The sequence below is a fragment of the Ambystoma mexicanum genome, chromosome 2p (assembly GCF_040938575.1).
Source record: "Ambystoma mexicanum isolate Mex_15411 chromosome 2p, UKY_AmexF1_1, whole genome shotgun sequence".
NCBI lineage: Eukaryota > Metazoa > Chordata > Amphibia > Caudata > Ambystomatidae > Ambystoma > Ambystoma mexicanum.
In genome coordinates this window covers 1,144,931,621-1,144,946,761 of record NC_090923.1, presented here as the reverse complement: position 1 = coordinate 1,144,946,761, position 15,141 = coordinate 1,144,931,621, and the positions used below count along the sequence as shown (strand labels likewise).

The following is a 15,141-nucleotide window of genomic DNA, read 5'->3' as shown; positions in this document are numbered from 1 at the left end:
CCAGACTTTGAGGCGTTGTTAATTTGACGAGAGAGAGATAGGTCGGAGTCCATAGTGCATCCAAGGTTTTTTACAGTGGGAGAGCGGGTGGCCCATGGATGGGGGCCAGGGTAGAACGTGGGAAAGAAGCTCAGTGTTGCCACCCATCATTATTTCGGTTTTGGTGGGGGTTTAGAAGGAGGTGGTTTGTAGTCATCCAACAGTCGATGTCAAGGAGGCAAGCTGCGAGGTGGGGCTGGGAGGTGGGGTCAGAGTTGAGGAGTTTCAGGATGATTTGTCTACCATCAGCATAGTTGTTTCACAGGATATTGTGCGGGCGGATGATTCCAGATAGGGTGGACATATAGAGGTTAAATAGGAGGGCTGATAGGCATGCTCCTTGTGGTACTCCAGTATTGACTGGGCGATGCAAAAGTGGAGAGGAGGGTTATTTGTTTCCTGTTGTTGAGGAAGGAGGCGATCCATTTGAGAGCTGTTCCACGGATTCCTAGAGAGTGGAGGCGGTCAAGTAGGATTGAGTGGTTAATTGTGTCAAACGCAGCAGAGGTCTAGAAGGATTAGTGCAGCGCATCCTGCAGAGTCCGCAGTGATCTTAAAATCGTCCCAGATTGAGGCCAGAGTGGTTTCGGTTACGTGTCATGGTCTGAAGCCTGATTGTGCGGGGTCCAGGAGGTTGTTGGATTCGTCAAAAAGGCGTTTAGTTGGGAGTATGCTGTTCGATTGATGAGTTATGCAATGAATCTGGTGTTTCAGATGGGGCAGTAGTTTTTGGGGTCGAAGAATTTTTTTTCTTTTTAGAAGAGGTTTGACATGTGCAATTTTGAAGACATCAGGGAAGATTCCAGAGATGAGGGAGTCGTTTAGGATGGTTCTTGCGTATTCTCCTGCGCAGGCCAATGAATATTTCCTTGAGGACTGAGGCGGGGCATGGTCAAGGGGGAGCCGGAGGGTATTCTAGCAGAGAAAAGGTCAAGAAATACATCTCTGGAGATTGGTATGAAGGAGTCAAAGTGGGTAGAGTTGTTGCAGTGGCAGGTGGGGGAGTGGTTGATAGAGCGGACAGATTATGTGGCGGTGAGAGGAGGGCTAGTTTGTTGTTAAGAGAATTTGTTCTGTCGAGAGTGGTGGTGTAAAAGTGGAGCGAGAGTGAGTCGCAGAGTGATTGAGATGGGGTGGGTTGGGGATGAGGAACAGGGTGGTTTGACAAACTCAGAAATGGATTTTGTGGAGTTCCTTGCTGGGGTTTCCACAGTTAAGAATCTGATTGTTTTATTGGGCTTTTTTGGTTTTCTGGATTCCAGCTTTACAGTAGCGATGGGACAAGGCGAAGGTGGATCTACTCAGATTGGTTGATCTTTTCCGCCATTTGCGTTCCAGGGATTTGTTTAGTTTCGCAATCTTCAGTGGTGAGCGGGATTAGCGAGTTATTGAGCAAAAGCAGTCGATGGTTAAGGGTTCCTCCCTGGGGATGGTTGTGGGGGGTCTGAAGCAGGGCTTTGGCTAGGTCAGGGAAGAGCTTTAGTTTCTTACAGCATTTGCAATGGAGGGGAGCGACTGGTTCAGGGTTGGGCGCTGGGGCAGGGGAGCGGAAAGAGAAAGCAACAAAGTGATCAGACCAGATGAGTATGGGGCGGGCTAGATGCATCTGGTTGTGGGAGCTGAAGATGGCATTAAGGGTGTGTCCTTTATAATGAGTTGGGCCGTTCATGTGAAGGGAGAGGTTAAGCGCATCAAGGCAGTCGACCAGTGAGTGGGTCATGGGGTTGGTCGGAATGTCTAGCCAGATCTTGAAATCTCCTAGAAGGGTCAGAGAGGGGCCATTTACTTGGATGGTGGCTATAGAGTCAGAGGTTGGTTGTGAAATGTCTGTCACAACCGGGCAGTCTGTAGATTAGGAAGCTATGGGAGAACATCGGGGGCAGTGAGAGTTTAACGAGAAGGGATTCGCAGGAAGGAGTGCATGTCTGGGAGTTGACGAGTGAGACTGAGAAGTGAGATTTGAAAACGACGGCCACTCCGCCTTCTCTAGAGGGCCAGTTGAGCAGGATGAGGGAGAATTCAGGGGGTAGGGGGTGGGACTTCATTAGCAGTAGGGGCATAGTCACCAGAGAACCAGGTTTGTGTGATAAAGATTAGGTCGGGATTGTCAGGAGAGGAGGTCAAAGATGCTGTGTGTTTTTTGCTACAGCACGGGCATTAAAAAGGATGCATCTGACCTCAGAGTGTGGGGTTATCCTGGAGATTGTAGGGGTATGGGATACTGGAGATGCGCGAGTGGCGGGGGAGGGTGGCAGGGGTGGGAAGGGAGGGGGGAGGGTGGCAGCGGGTTCTGTTTGGTAGGGGACTGGTCGATGGAGGTTGGGAAGAGTAGGTGGGCGGAGGATGGTGTGAGCGGGGAAGGGCGGAGTTGGGTGGGCGGGTGCGGGTGGGCAGCTGGTCTGAGGGCGGGGAGGGATTAGGGGCTGGGAATTCGTGTGCGACACTCATGCAGCTGGGGATGTCAGCTGTGCTGGGCGAGAAGTCGAGGGAGAGGGGTTGGAAGCGCGGTGATGCTGGGGGGTGAGAGGTTGTGGGTATGGGTCGAGGAAGGAGGGGTGAGTAGTAGAGAGAGATAGAAGGGGACCAGGCTTGTTTTCTTCTTTTCAGTGCAGTCAGTGTGTGAAAGAGGGTGGGGGTCGGATGGTGATGGAGATGAGGCCACTGTTCTTGCCACGGCGAGACGTGCAGTTTTTAGGGAGGGGAAGGGATATGGTGGGAGGGGGATATTAGTTGGTGTCGATGGGATGATAGGGCAGTGGGAGTGGGGATGAGGGGGTGGGTCTGTGCAGGTGGGTGGTTCAGTGATGGAATGGGGGTGCGGACATTGAGGTAGAGGTGGGTGGGAGGGGGAGGTATGCTTGCAGGGGAGTGGGGAAAAGGGTGGAAGAAACAGGGGCTTTCGGATGCTTGGAGCGCCATTGGGCTCCTCTGGCGTGGGAGTTGGATAGGGGGTGGGGTGGTACGCAGAGAGTAACTGGCGAGTTCATGATGGCAGGTGGAGGGATGGTTTGGAGCGGTGGGTTTGTTTGGGATGGTGGATGGGGTTTAAGGGGAGGGAGGTGTGCGGCACGCCAGAGTGAAGCTCTCATTTTGGATTCAGAAGGGTTGGAAGGAGTCATGCTCAGAGGACGCTCAATGTTGTTGGCTACAATATCTAGGTGTAAGGTTCAATACACTAACTTTCACGACACTCTATGCTGTCTGGGCACACTATCTAGATGTTAATTCAACACAATAACACTTTCAGGGCGCATTCAATGCTGTTTGGGTGCACTATCTAGATGCAAGACGAATACAGTACAAGTCCCCACCCATGTCACATTTACTTTAGTGGTTAGTGCTGGTTGACGGCAGGCTACTGGCTTCCCCTGCGGACACATGCAGACACATGCAGACACATGCAGACACATGCAGACACATGCAGACACATGCAGACACATGCAGACACATGCAGACACATGCAGACACATGCAGACACATGCAGACACATGCAGACACATGCAGACACATGCAGACACATGCAGACACATGCAGACACATGCAGACACATGCAGACACATGCAGACACATGCAGACACATGCAGACACATGCAGACACATGCAGACACATGCAGACACATGCAGACACATGCAGACACATGCAGACACATGCAGACACATGCAGACACATGCAGACACATGCAGACACATGCAGACACATGCAGACACATGCAGACACATGCAGACACATGCAGACACATGCAGACACATGCAGACACATGCAGACACATGCAGACACATGCAGACACATGCAGACACATGCAGACACATGCAGACACTTTCTGGAGCCGCCTCTGTTGGCCTTAGGGCCCTTAGCCGTAGAGCTGCACGGGCAGAGGGCTGCCCTGGGAAAGGTCAGTTATGGCTTGGTAACAGGGACCTCAGGACCAATCAGGGCAGGGGGGGGGGGGCGGGAGGGAAGCGAACCAAGAAGAGGGTGCAGGTAGGGAGAGAGACTGTGCAAGGGGTGTAAGGGCCGGGGGGCCGATACAATATTCTAATCAGAGCACAAAATGGGGCACACTCACCGTGCTTTCACCAACAACGTGGAGACAGTGCAGCACACTCGGTGTTAAACCCAACAAGCACAGACTAGGTAGACCACACCAATCAGGGCAGGGGGGGCGGGTCCGGAGGCGGGAAGGAAGCGAACAAGGAAGAGGGTGTGGGGAGGGAGAGGGACTGCGTGAGGGGTTTTCAAGGGTCTGGGGGCTAATACAATATCATAATCAGAGCGCAATATGGGGCACACTCACCATTCTTTCACCAACAATCAACACAAGCTAGTAGATACTCTTTAGAGATGCTTTTTACACATTTCATTTTCACTAACTAGGACAATAAGGCCATTTATATATCACTAGTACACTTATTAGATTCTGAGGTTTATGGAAAGGTTAAGGGAAGGAAAAAGATTAAACCGGTTCTCAGAGCATGTGAGCACTTAAATCTTCCAATTTATTTGTTTGTTTTTATATATAGCGCACCTCACCAGGATGTATCTGGGCGCAGATTTGTAGGTTACAATTGTGGTAGCAGATTATGATACATCAACATAACAATAACGAAGATAGTAATAATACATCAACATAGCACAGCAACCACAATACATCAACGTAGCTAGCACAGCTACCATGACGGAGATACAAACGGTTCCTTACTTATGCCATTGAGCCGATATGAGGAGAAACAGAATCATTATCGTTCCTGTGCCAACAGCAAAGTTTTCATGAAGTCTAAATAAAAGACTGTCCCAGCAATAATAGTTTAAAAATCAAGTCATCTCTGAGGGACAATTAGTGTCAAAGTCAAATGGACTAGAAGAGTCTGCAGGGAGCTAAGACAGCCAAAGTCAAATCGGAGCAGTCTAAGGAGATGAGCCACTTCTTAGACAGCAAAGTCTTGCACAAAGTTAGAAAGTTTGTTGAAGAAAAATCACAGTAGAGTCATAAGCTGTTACACTTGTGAAGGGTAGAGCTGAAATCAACTCTAGCAAAGTAGCTACTGCAAGTCTCAAATGAGAAGAGAAAAGCTAAAGACACTGAGGTAAGTACCCCAAGTCGGAACAGTACCTTTGGTTAGAAGAGTGGTCCAGCGGGCTTCTGTCTGGTTGCAGTGGGGCAGAGCCTGGCTTCCTGGTCGTCAGTCGTGGGGACAAGAGGGAGGACGTCTGGAGGACACCTGCAGCAGTAATTCGGAGCTCGAAGGCAGCTACATGCTCTTTTCAGATCAGCGGCACTTCGTGGTTTCAGCGCTCGGTTAACAGCACCACCGCAGATCTTGGGCACCGGTTGGGCTTCCTTCACTCCGAGTCCAGCACTCTGGTGAGGGGACTGAAGCTCTGTCGTCCTGCTTCTGGAGGGTACTGGGGAGACTCCTGGAGCTTCTGGTCGGCTTGCAGACATTGCAATCGACTACGGATTTCCAACCCCTGGAACTCGGTTTATGAAGCAGCAAAGTAGTACAGGCAGTCAGGGAAGATGGTCCAGTGGAGTTCGTCTCAGGGTTAATTGGTCCCACGAATCCAAGAGAAGAAGTCGTCCTTTCCGACGCTTCTCTTGTCGATCAGAAATGTTTCAGCACAGCAGCAGGGCTTCACCGGGCAATTCAAAGGTCCAGGAGGATGCAGCAAGCTTTGTTCATGGTTTCTTCGTCTAGTTCTTCCCAGTCGTCGACTCAGTCGTCAGTCCCAAAACCCTCACCTTTTAAGCAAGTTTCTCCCATTCATGCGCAGCCTATCAGTCACTCAAACAGCAGGGTGGCAAGGACAGCCAGCCAATCAGGGCTGGGTGCATTCAGGCATTCCTAAAGACAAAGGACAGGGGAGTTTCGGGAACCTCCCTCACTTCCTGCCCTTCCAGACACACTGGAGCCAGAGGTGGGTTTCAGTACTGAAGCCCACCAAAGGCTAAACGAACAAAGGGCTCAAACCTGGCTTGGAGTGCAGAGTAAACCCCAAGAAAGACCCCACAAACAGAAAATGGCAAAAAAAGACCACCAGAGCCATGTTGACAAAATGGTCACCCATGGGTGCTATATTGCAGCTGAGGATTCAGCCTGCGGTAGAAAAGCACAATGGTAGGAAAATTAAACCACTGCCACCAGCCATTTAAAGTAGTGAGGGTAACAAAAAATGTTACAAGAGTAGGTAGGATAAAGGGCTACTCAGTAACCCCCCCCAGCACTCCACATAAGATGGTGCGTGCTGGACTTAGAAAGAGAAAAGGTAAGTAAAGACAATTTCACTTTACTATTCTTGGGAACAGTAGTTCACACAAGAAAATGTATTTAAACCTTGTGAGAAATCTAAATGATTTCTCTGTGACACTGCAGTGAAGGTGCTGTGTGTCACCATACAAAATGAAGATGCCCATGGAGATTGTCAGACTCCAGAAACAGAGGAAACAATCCAAATCAGGTCAAAACACGAGTGAGAAAAAGGGCTTAGTCTCTCCAAGGTTGAAGAGAATTAGCACACAAATGAGAATTCTCCCTAACAGGGGGTGCACCTATACTCCTGGGATGAGCTAATGTAATTTGGGTTTTGGTGGGCGGCGTGGGAAGACCCGAAAGACTTGAGTGGGTTGGTTAGGCAATATATTCATATCGATGAATAATCTTCCTGACCTGTGTCAACCCCATAACTTTTCGCTGGACTGGTTTTCCCTATACCTCAGTAAGTGGGAACCTTTTTCCGCACTCACAGGGTCTTTTACTCTTTTTATGGGTGTCATTTTTAAGACTCTCCATAGTGAAATTAATTTCATCCTCTGACAACTTTTGGCACATACTGCCTATTGTTGCTGGGTTGCCCTTCGGACTCCCCTTTTAGCTTTCTCTGGCTACCTTTGTGAGAACTACAATTCAAAAAGGGTAGAAAGGATCTTTGGATTCCTTTTACATTTTATTAGGTGAGATCAGCACCCCACACCTTATGTGGTGTGATACAATGTATCCCCTTTCTCATTTTAACTAACATTTCTGTTACAGGGACAAGCTTACCTTTTATGGCTGGTGGCAGTGAAACTTAACTAATTTGGTGCACCATTACTGCGGGCTGTTTCCACAGTAACGGTAAAGGCACCCCATGGGTGCTAATTTTACCCAAATGGCCCCAGTCTTCTTTTCTTGCCATTTCAGTGTTCTTTGTCCTTTCTTGTTCCTTTCCCTGACCTCCAGGGTGAGAAATTCCTTTGTGTCCATTTTATCTTCGGCGGGAGACCTCGGACAAGCCTGCCCCAGCTCCAGAGTGTCTGTGAAGGCAGGAAGCGAGTGAGGAGTCCAAAACTCTGCAGCCCTTTGTCTTCTAGCCGGACTGCGAGAATCCAGTTCAAACTGGAAAGCTGGCTTTCCTGAAAGGACTGCCAAGCCCCCAGGTTTGAATGTTGCATGGCTGATTGGCTGGGTTCCCTCATAAAAGTCTGATCCTGGAAGCTTAAGAGGTAGGCGAACACTGGAGCTGAAACCAAAGAGGAAGATAAAGAAACAACGGCCGCAGCCATTTCCAGCAACAGGAGAGCCTGCTGTGACCCCTCCTTCCAATCTGGGGGGTCCAAAAAAGGTCGACCCGGCCGAGAGCCAGGTGAGAGCCACTAGACTCAAGACCACCTGCATTTTGAGCCATCCCACGTCATGCTGCGACCTTGCAGGGCTGAAATACCCCAATACCCTGGAACCTCAGGCCATCGTGCGATGCATAATCTTCCAAATACTGAATCCTGCTGGACCTCCAGAGACATGAATATGGTCCGAAAAATCCCCTTATCAGAGTGCTGGACCTTGCAAGTGACGAGAATCCGACCAGCGATATTCACTTCTGTGCTCCTGAAAAGAGGCGCATCCAGCCGCGAAGAAACTCTTGCCTGGCGCCTTCTCCGTTGATCCCTGCTGCAAACTCCCTTCCAGAGTCCTGTCTTCAGCCTTCTTGACAAAGGAATTAATCGACTAGGTTTTTGGCTGCAGACCCGGATGTGGTCATGCTGCAACTCCTTTTGTGCTGAGGTTCTGTGTTGGCTGGGGTATTTAATTACCTTAAAACTTTGTGATTTCTGTAAAGCCTTTGGGGTGTTTTCTGCGATTGGGAAGTCACTCATCCAGTTCACCCGGCCTACTGATGGAATGCTCCTAGGGTGTCTTCTCCGAGGCCCCTGGACCCTAACTTCAAAAGTACACTACTTAATTATTTGAACAGTATTCCAAAGGAACTCTGGGGTTTGCTTGCAACAGAAGCCAATCTCACCCTGCCTACGGCTGGCACCTAGACTACTAGGGTCTCTCTTCTGCCCCTGAGTGATTTCATGCAATAGAATAGGGAAGGACTGGATAAGTAAAGGATTCCAAATTGAAACGAATAACAACTGTTGAAAAGTGTTACTTGTGAAACAGTTGGTTAGTGAGTGAACAGTTACAAAACTTCTTAGTGTACTTGAATGTGTGTTGTGCCATTCCGAAATGTATGCATAAGGTTAATTTACTCACCTGTAAATTAGTTATGCCTCCGCCCCAAAAGTAATGCTGTTGGTTTCACTTTACTATTCCTGTTAGGATATGAATGTATGAGTGTCCCCAAATGGGTCTTGCTTCCCCTGACTTGCTGTTAGCCTGTCTAGAATAAGTCTGCCTGAGGTTAACTTACCTTTAAGTTGCTGGTAGCTCCTTTAAAACGTATATAGGTTTTACTCACCTAGTATAACTGCGTTATCCTGAATAACAGTTATAGGTTTTTAATGTTCCTTGAATGAGTGTTCCACTATTCAGAAAAGTATCCTGTTAACAGGTTTGGCTTACTATGTGATTTCTTTGTTGAGTGTCATTGCATAACTGACGGGGTTTACCACACTTATTAACTGTAAAGTAATCTAAAATTAACTAATCGTTTTTCCTCCCCATGAATAGGTGTGGTCTATACTAAATGTATATTATAAGGTTTGACTTCCCTAGAATTACTGTTAGGCATTCTGAATAAGGTTTTATGCTTTGGTCTGTGTACCTTCATGCATAGCGGTGCGTTTTTATAAATGTGCTTATTACTATTACTAGTACTTACCAAGACTTAACTTGACCTACGTGTATTTATAATAAACCTTTATTTATTTTTTATTGTGCATTTAGTTCCAAATTGAACAAACTAAACACTTTTAAGAAAAAGAAAAATTTCAGAAAAAACGTACCGAAAAAAACATAAAAATTGCAACATATTAAAACAAAAACAATTTACACAGTACCATAAAAGAATACGCTTATATCAACATTGATAATCTTAATTTCATTCAACCTTTACCAATTCATCTTAATACCTAAATTCTAATAAAAAATGTACACTTGATCAAGTCTATTCCCTCAATCATTTACTCATTAATGCTAAATGGTTCTGGTTGATCCTCTTCAATACTTCCCTTCATATATGAAGTGCAGCTGCACAAACGACAACTGATGTTGCACCAAATATGCTAGACCAAAATGTATCACACGAGCAGTCTTCTAGGTTAGTAACAAAAATGTGCGTATCTTTATTTTTTATAATACTTCTGGTTGTCTGTGTTTCTATTGAATCCTTGTTGTACTACAGGTTGTGTACTTTCCAACAGCCCTCTCTCCCTCCTAAGATAAACCTGTCTGCTCTGTCTACGCTACCATACACTCAGGTGGTACAGCCTTATACTAAGTGGAGTCCTGTACGGTCTCAGTTGAATGGTTTTACTAAGCCCTTAGTTGCACTTCAGAAAAACTGACTCAACAATGGTGGCATGAGCTGGGATATATTGTAGGCTGGATTACATGGACTCGAGATAGCAAAGTTCAAAGAAAACATCCAATAGGTTTTGTGTAACCAAAGGTGTGTACCTAAACATAAAACAATACCAACACCATGGCCTGCTTAACACCTGAGGACTACAATAAATGCATCATTGCAAGAATTGCTTGTAGTGTGTAGGATATGTGGCATCAATGATAAAGGGAGTAGGCTTGATTTGTTACAAAGGGTGTGGGACAAAAAGATGTGACACCCCTCACCCGAGTCCACTCCTGACAATACTGATGAAAGTTAATATGCGGGTTCAGACAGCTGCCCAAACTCCTCTGGAGGTGAATATAAGAGTTCTGGTGAGGAGGGTGTTAGTTCACCCCCTCTCCTTCTCCTATCTCCAACTTGCCTAATACTATGACTGGTGATATATTTATGGGAGCTTAACCAAAGGATTAGACTAGAAAAAGAATCTCACACCTCATTGGAAGAGGATTTTGAAAAGTTTCAGGGTCTGGCAAGTCCGAACCTTCCAGGATCAGAGAACTGGTGAGTCAGTATGACATGGAATGACACTTAATTGTATGGCTGAAAATCTTGTGTGCGTCAAAACCTCCAAAACCGCATTCTTCAACACAAAAAGAAGGATGCACAACCTACCACCCATGGTGCATGTGTGGTGAAAGAGCACACTGCAAAAAATGTGCCAGTGGGCTCCACGGCAAGCAAACAGAGTGCAGAGGGAGAAGCAGTGCTTTGCAAATGAAACTCAAAAATGTGTCTGTAAATGACATTTATTTTGCTGATAAAACTCCAAAAGACCTGTACATAATACTGTTTTCACTCAAAATCTTGCTTGGCGCTAAAATTCATATAATGTGATGAAGCATGGTGAATTTACAAAGTCCTAAAATGTGAAGAGCAAAACATTTTCTCAGAAAAACTGGATTGCCTGTGGAGGACAGCCCCTGTCAAAACCTGTGTGCAGCACACTGGGCTACCTGTGAATGACAGCCCTCGTCAGATGAGCTCTCCTGATGAAACTTCAAAGTTATCTAAAATAAAAGTCTGCCGGATTAGCAAACATGAAAGGATTGTTGCTGAAAAGAATACAGATCTCAGTTGTTTTTGATCCCACAGTGTTAAAGCTAAGAAAGTAATTTATCTAGGTCATTTGATGCAACAAGTTTGGTTTCTGCTGGATTTTAAGAAATTAAGAATAAATTAGCCTGGCTGGGCATGCAAGAAGTGGAAAAACAGGTTATCACCCAAGGGGAGGGAAATCCTCTCAGCAGAAACTCACTGATATATGTTAAGTGTGGGTTAGGCCAGACTTTTGTCTACAGCCAGGGAATGAACAATGGCAGATCCCCAGGCCAGGAAATGGACGTGTGAAAGGGTCATAAACTGCTCCTTGAAGCAATTCCCCAAAGGTGTGGGCTGCTCCTTGACTCCAGGGAGAGACAAAAGGCGGACCATTTGCTGCAAAGAATAAATAATGAACAATTTTTAGAGACTCACAACTTGTTATCAAAAGTGGTGAAAAATATAAAAAGGACAGATTTGTTAGTCTAATTTTTGGCTTTATGTTTCAAGAGGCAGTGGAACATATTCTGGACAGGAATGGCAATATATGTGGTTTTGGTGAACTGTAATAATGCCAGAATTGTTCAACTTTACACACAAATCCCTATAGTAAACACACACAATTGTGGACATTTGCAGAAAGTTTGGAAAATGTGTTCATGGCGAAATGGGACAAAATTCTGCAGAAAGGTGACAAGATCCCACAACTGCGTGAATTTGATGAACAGATACTACATAAAATATGGAATCTTTGTGTGTGATTTTTGTAAAGGTTACCAATGTATAAATATGTATTTACGACAAAATTCGATTTTGATACTAGTGGCTAGGGGAGGTTTCTAAGGACTGTAAAAGCCAAACCATAAATGTGACATCATCCGTCCTTGATCCAATCACTCAGATGCAAGGCGGAAATGAGGTCCTGCTCCAATCCCAGTTCACAGGGGCAAGCTTACCTAAGCAAGTCCATACACCCATGAGGTCATTTGAAAGGATAAATAGAGACAGCTGACAACACATAGGGACTCACTGACTGACTCCAGCGAAGCATTTTGTTTCAGCATTCAACATCCAGCCTTTAACATCCTTCCAGATCCAGATGCTAAGAATCTTGCCAAGCAGTAGCTGAACCATTTTCAGCAAGGCCTCAATCCTCAAACTTACTCTCACAACCCAGTAGAGCGCTGTGGTGTGGGAAAGCATCCTGAACTAGCATCCTGAAACTATCTGGCTTGCTACCATAAGGCTTGCCTGTTTAACTCGCTATCGCGCTGATTTGAAATACCCACAAACAAGAAGAGCAGATCCTGTGCAGTCCCGTGACCGTCCTAGCTGATCCAGTCCCGCGCCTGATGTGCTGCCTTTCTTTGATAGACCCAATCCATTGACCAGAACCGTGACTGTCCAAAAATCTTAAATCCCAATGGATTGTGAGTATAAATCGGACGCTAGAGAACTATTGTATACCGTGCTTATTTTGTTCAACTCTAATCTCGGAACTATCTCTACTTTCATAATCTGTAACAGTGTCAACATTTTTGGTGCTATCTTATTCTGTCTAGTTGCTAAAGCACCATTTTCATAGTCATCTTTATTTGTGTAACTCTGATCCATAAGTCCCACTTTGAGTCTTTGGACTGGTGCCGCCGGGGAAGATGATTGGGATCTGTTACTTAAGTCATGAATCAGTCTCAGAGCTTACTTTGTCCCAACTTGGTTGCCTAGCCAAACGCTCTAGCCTTGAGTAAAAGCATAAGCCATATTTTCCGATTCTAAACTGAAGTCTTGTCCAAATCTTATGTCTTTATTTTCGAAAAACACCTCACTAAAACCTCCATAACTCCCTCAATTATTAAGATAGAAGCAAATTTCTACTCCCACTTGTACCCAACATCCTTAGCTATGCGAAACAGTACGATTGACCTGTTATATCAAAAAATCGCATAAGGAAAAGTTTGCCGCGAATTTACATTTTGAAAAATGTTACACGTGTCAATTACCTTTAAATTATTTCCCACTTGGCCTTTGCAATTTCAAATGTTTTCTTTTAATTGAATCATTGCTTGCGATTGCTTGCATCTGTTCAAAGTGGCCCTGTAGAAATTTATAATTTAAGCATTTTTGACCACATTTTATGTTTTTGCTCAGCCAATTTCATAGCCATCCTGACAGTTGAAGTCAATTCCATTTTTCTCTTGTGTTTAAAGGGGGAAGGTGGGAGTGATATTCTGTTTGATCTGTTTTATTCCTGAGTACCTGCTCTCTCCTCACATCTATTTAAATTGCCTATTGGTGGGGGGTGGGGTGTTGCAGGGGGAACCCCTAACCATAGTGCTATCTGTTCCAACCCAAAAGTATCCTTTTCTGTGCTGCATTTGTTTTTATGTTCATTACTTGATTCCTAGTGCATTAAAGATATTATTCAGTGTTCTGTCAACCCATTGGTGATTGCTGTTACCTATTAAAATATATTGTGATTTAAATTCTAAATACATAAATAAATATTTACCTTTGCAAACTAGCCCGATTCCAGGTTCAGTGTGACCGAGGGGGTCTCAGGAGAAGGGTGTGATATGAGGGGTATATCATTCAGAATATTGAACTTATAGATGAAAATAAATAAGGGTTTCATTTGCGCACTACATGCTGGGCGATATGTGGGTGTGTGCCAGACTGAAATCACTTACAGGTCTGAGTGATAGAATATCCTGGGGTTGTTCTAAGCTTCCCAAGAGTGACTGCCAAGCAATCCTGGATTTAAATGTAGCTGAAATAAGTGACTGGGATAGGGTAAAATAAACCCATGACTAGACATAAAAAGGTCACCCATAAAAAGAGTAAAAGACTAGATGAGAGTTGAAAAAGAATCCCACTCACCTAGGGAAAAGGTAAATTAAGGCGTCCAAGCAAAAGGTTCAGGGGTTGACACAGGTCAGGAAGATTGATCACTGAAATTTTAATATTACCCAACTCTGTGGCTGACTGAGAAGGCAAACGCCCGCTCAAACCAGGAAAACAGGTACACAGAGGGGCAAAAAGACGCTGGGAGCAAGAGAAGGTGGTGGTAGGCAGCGAAGGGGGAGAAATAACCAGAAACTAGGGTCACAGCAGAAGTGGTGGCAAGCAGAGAAAAGGGAGAAATACCCCGAGCTGAAGGTCTGAGACCCTGAAAGAAATACTGAAGAAACGTTCACACTGATAATATATGGTAGTACTTGGCAGGAGAGTAAACCAACCCTGCCTAGAAGAAGTACTGAAGACCGGCAAGTCTGGGACTCGCTCCCATAACAGAAATACATCATCTTTGCCACTATTCATGAATCCAGTTATATGCAAGAGATTTGTACTTGAGCTGGTATCAGCAATAATTCACTAGATACAAAATGCGTTTACACATTATGGTAGAGCATGCCGCAGAGTCCTGTGTCGCACACACCGGGCGAGTGTCCTTAGCATATATGCTTTCTTTAATTAGCCCTCCTATTGATCAGATTATATAAGACTGATGACCTGAATGTAAGGGAGCACGTCCAACTTACCTCCAAGTAGTCTAAGGGGAGGAAGGTCTCCGGCTCGCCTCGCTGTTCCTTGATGTATTGGATACAATCCCTTCCAGTCTTCTCAGAGTCCACGATGATGGCATCCATGTTCTTGCCCAACACTTTGGTGACTGCAATCTGATACTTTTTCTGGGTGGGCTGACACAGGTCGATCAGACGACCATACTGAGGGAAGAGCAAAGCGTTACTCAAAAGGTAGGGAGGAGAGTAAAGTCTACTGCCACCAGCACCATTTCAAACACTGCATCCCCACCACCCCCTATCAAAATAAGCACAGGGTAGCACTAGTTTACAAGTGATGAAAATACATAGCACAGACATTAATATTCTACAGTAACAAGCAGGCAACTGACCTTAATGGCAATTAAGATCAGACACTTTAACTTATGTTTAAGAGCAGTGCCAGATCAGAGCTTCTTGGCAATCTCCATAAACTTGTCCCAGGGTGCACATGGGTTTCACACACCCCCTACACCTATAAACACAATGATCCATTCCCTGGTCAAATCACAAACTGGCAAAGTACATTCCCCGTAATACTAGTCATTACCTCAGCAGCATTTACACAAACTTCCTTATGTCTTCCATCCTTTAGTCTAACTGCTGGGGTACAGCCTCTTGCAACACCCTCAAAGAACTTTATGATTGCTCTATTTTTGGCCTTGTGCTCAC

At 45.5% G+C, this 15,141-nt stretch overlaps 1 protein-coding gene across 1 annotated transcript in view; it reads right to left on the bottom strand.

Moving 5' to 3' along the window:
• The window catches only part of SMC1A (structural maintenance of chromosomes 1A), a 642,162-nt gene that overhangs the window by 427,031 nt on the left and 199,990 nt on the right, over positions 1-15,141 (bottom strand). The window contains exon 10 of the mRNA XM_069645240.1: positions 14,449-14,634. Coding sequence (XP_069501341.1) covers positions 14,449-14,634 — 186 coding nt within the window. The remainder of the gene's footprint in view (positions 1-14,448; positions 14,635-15,141) is intronic.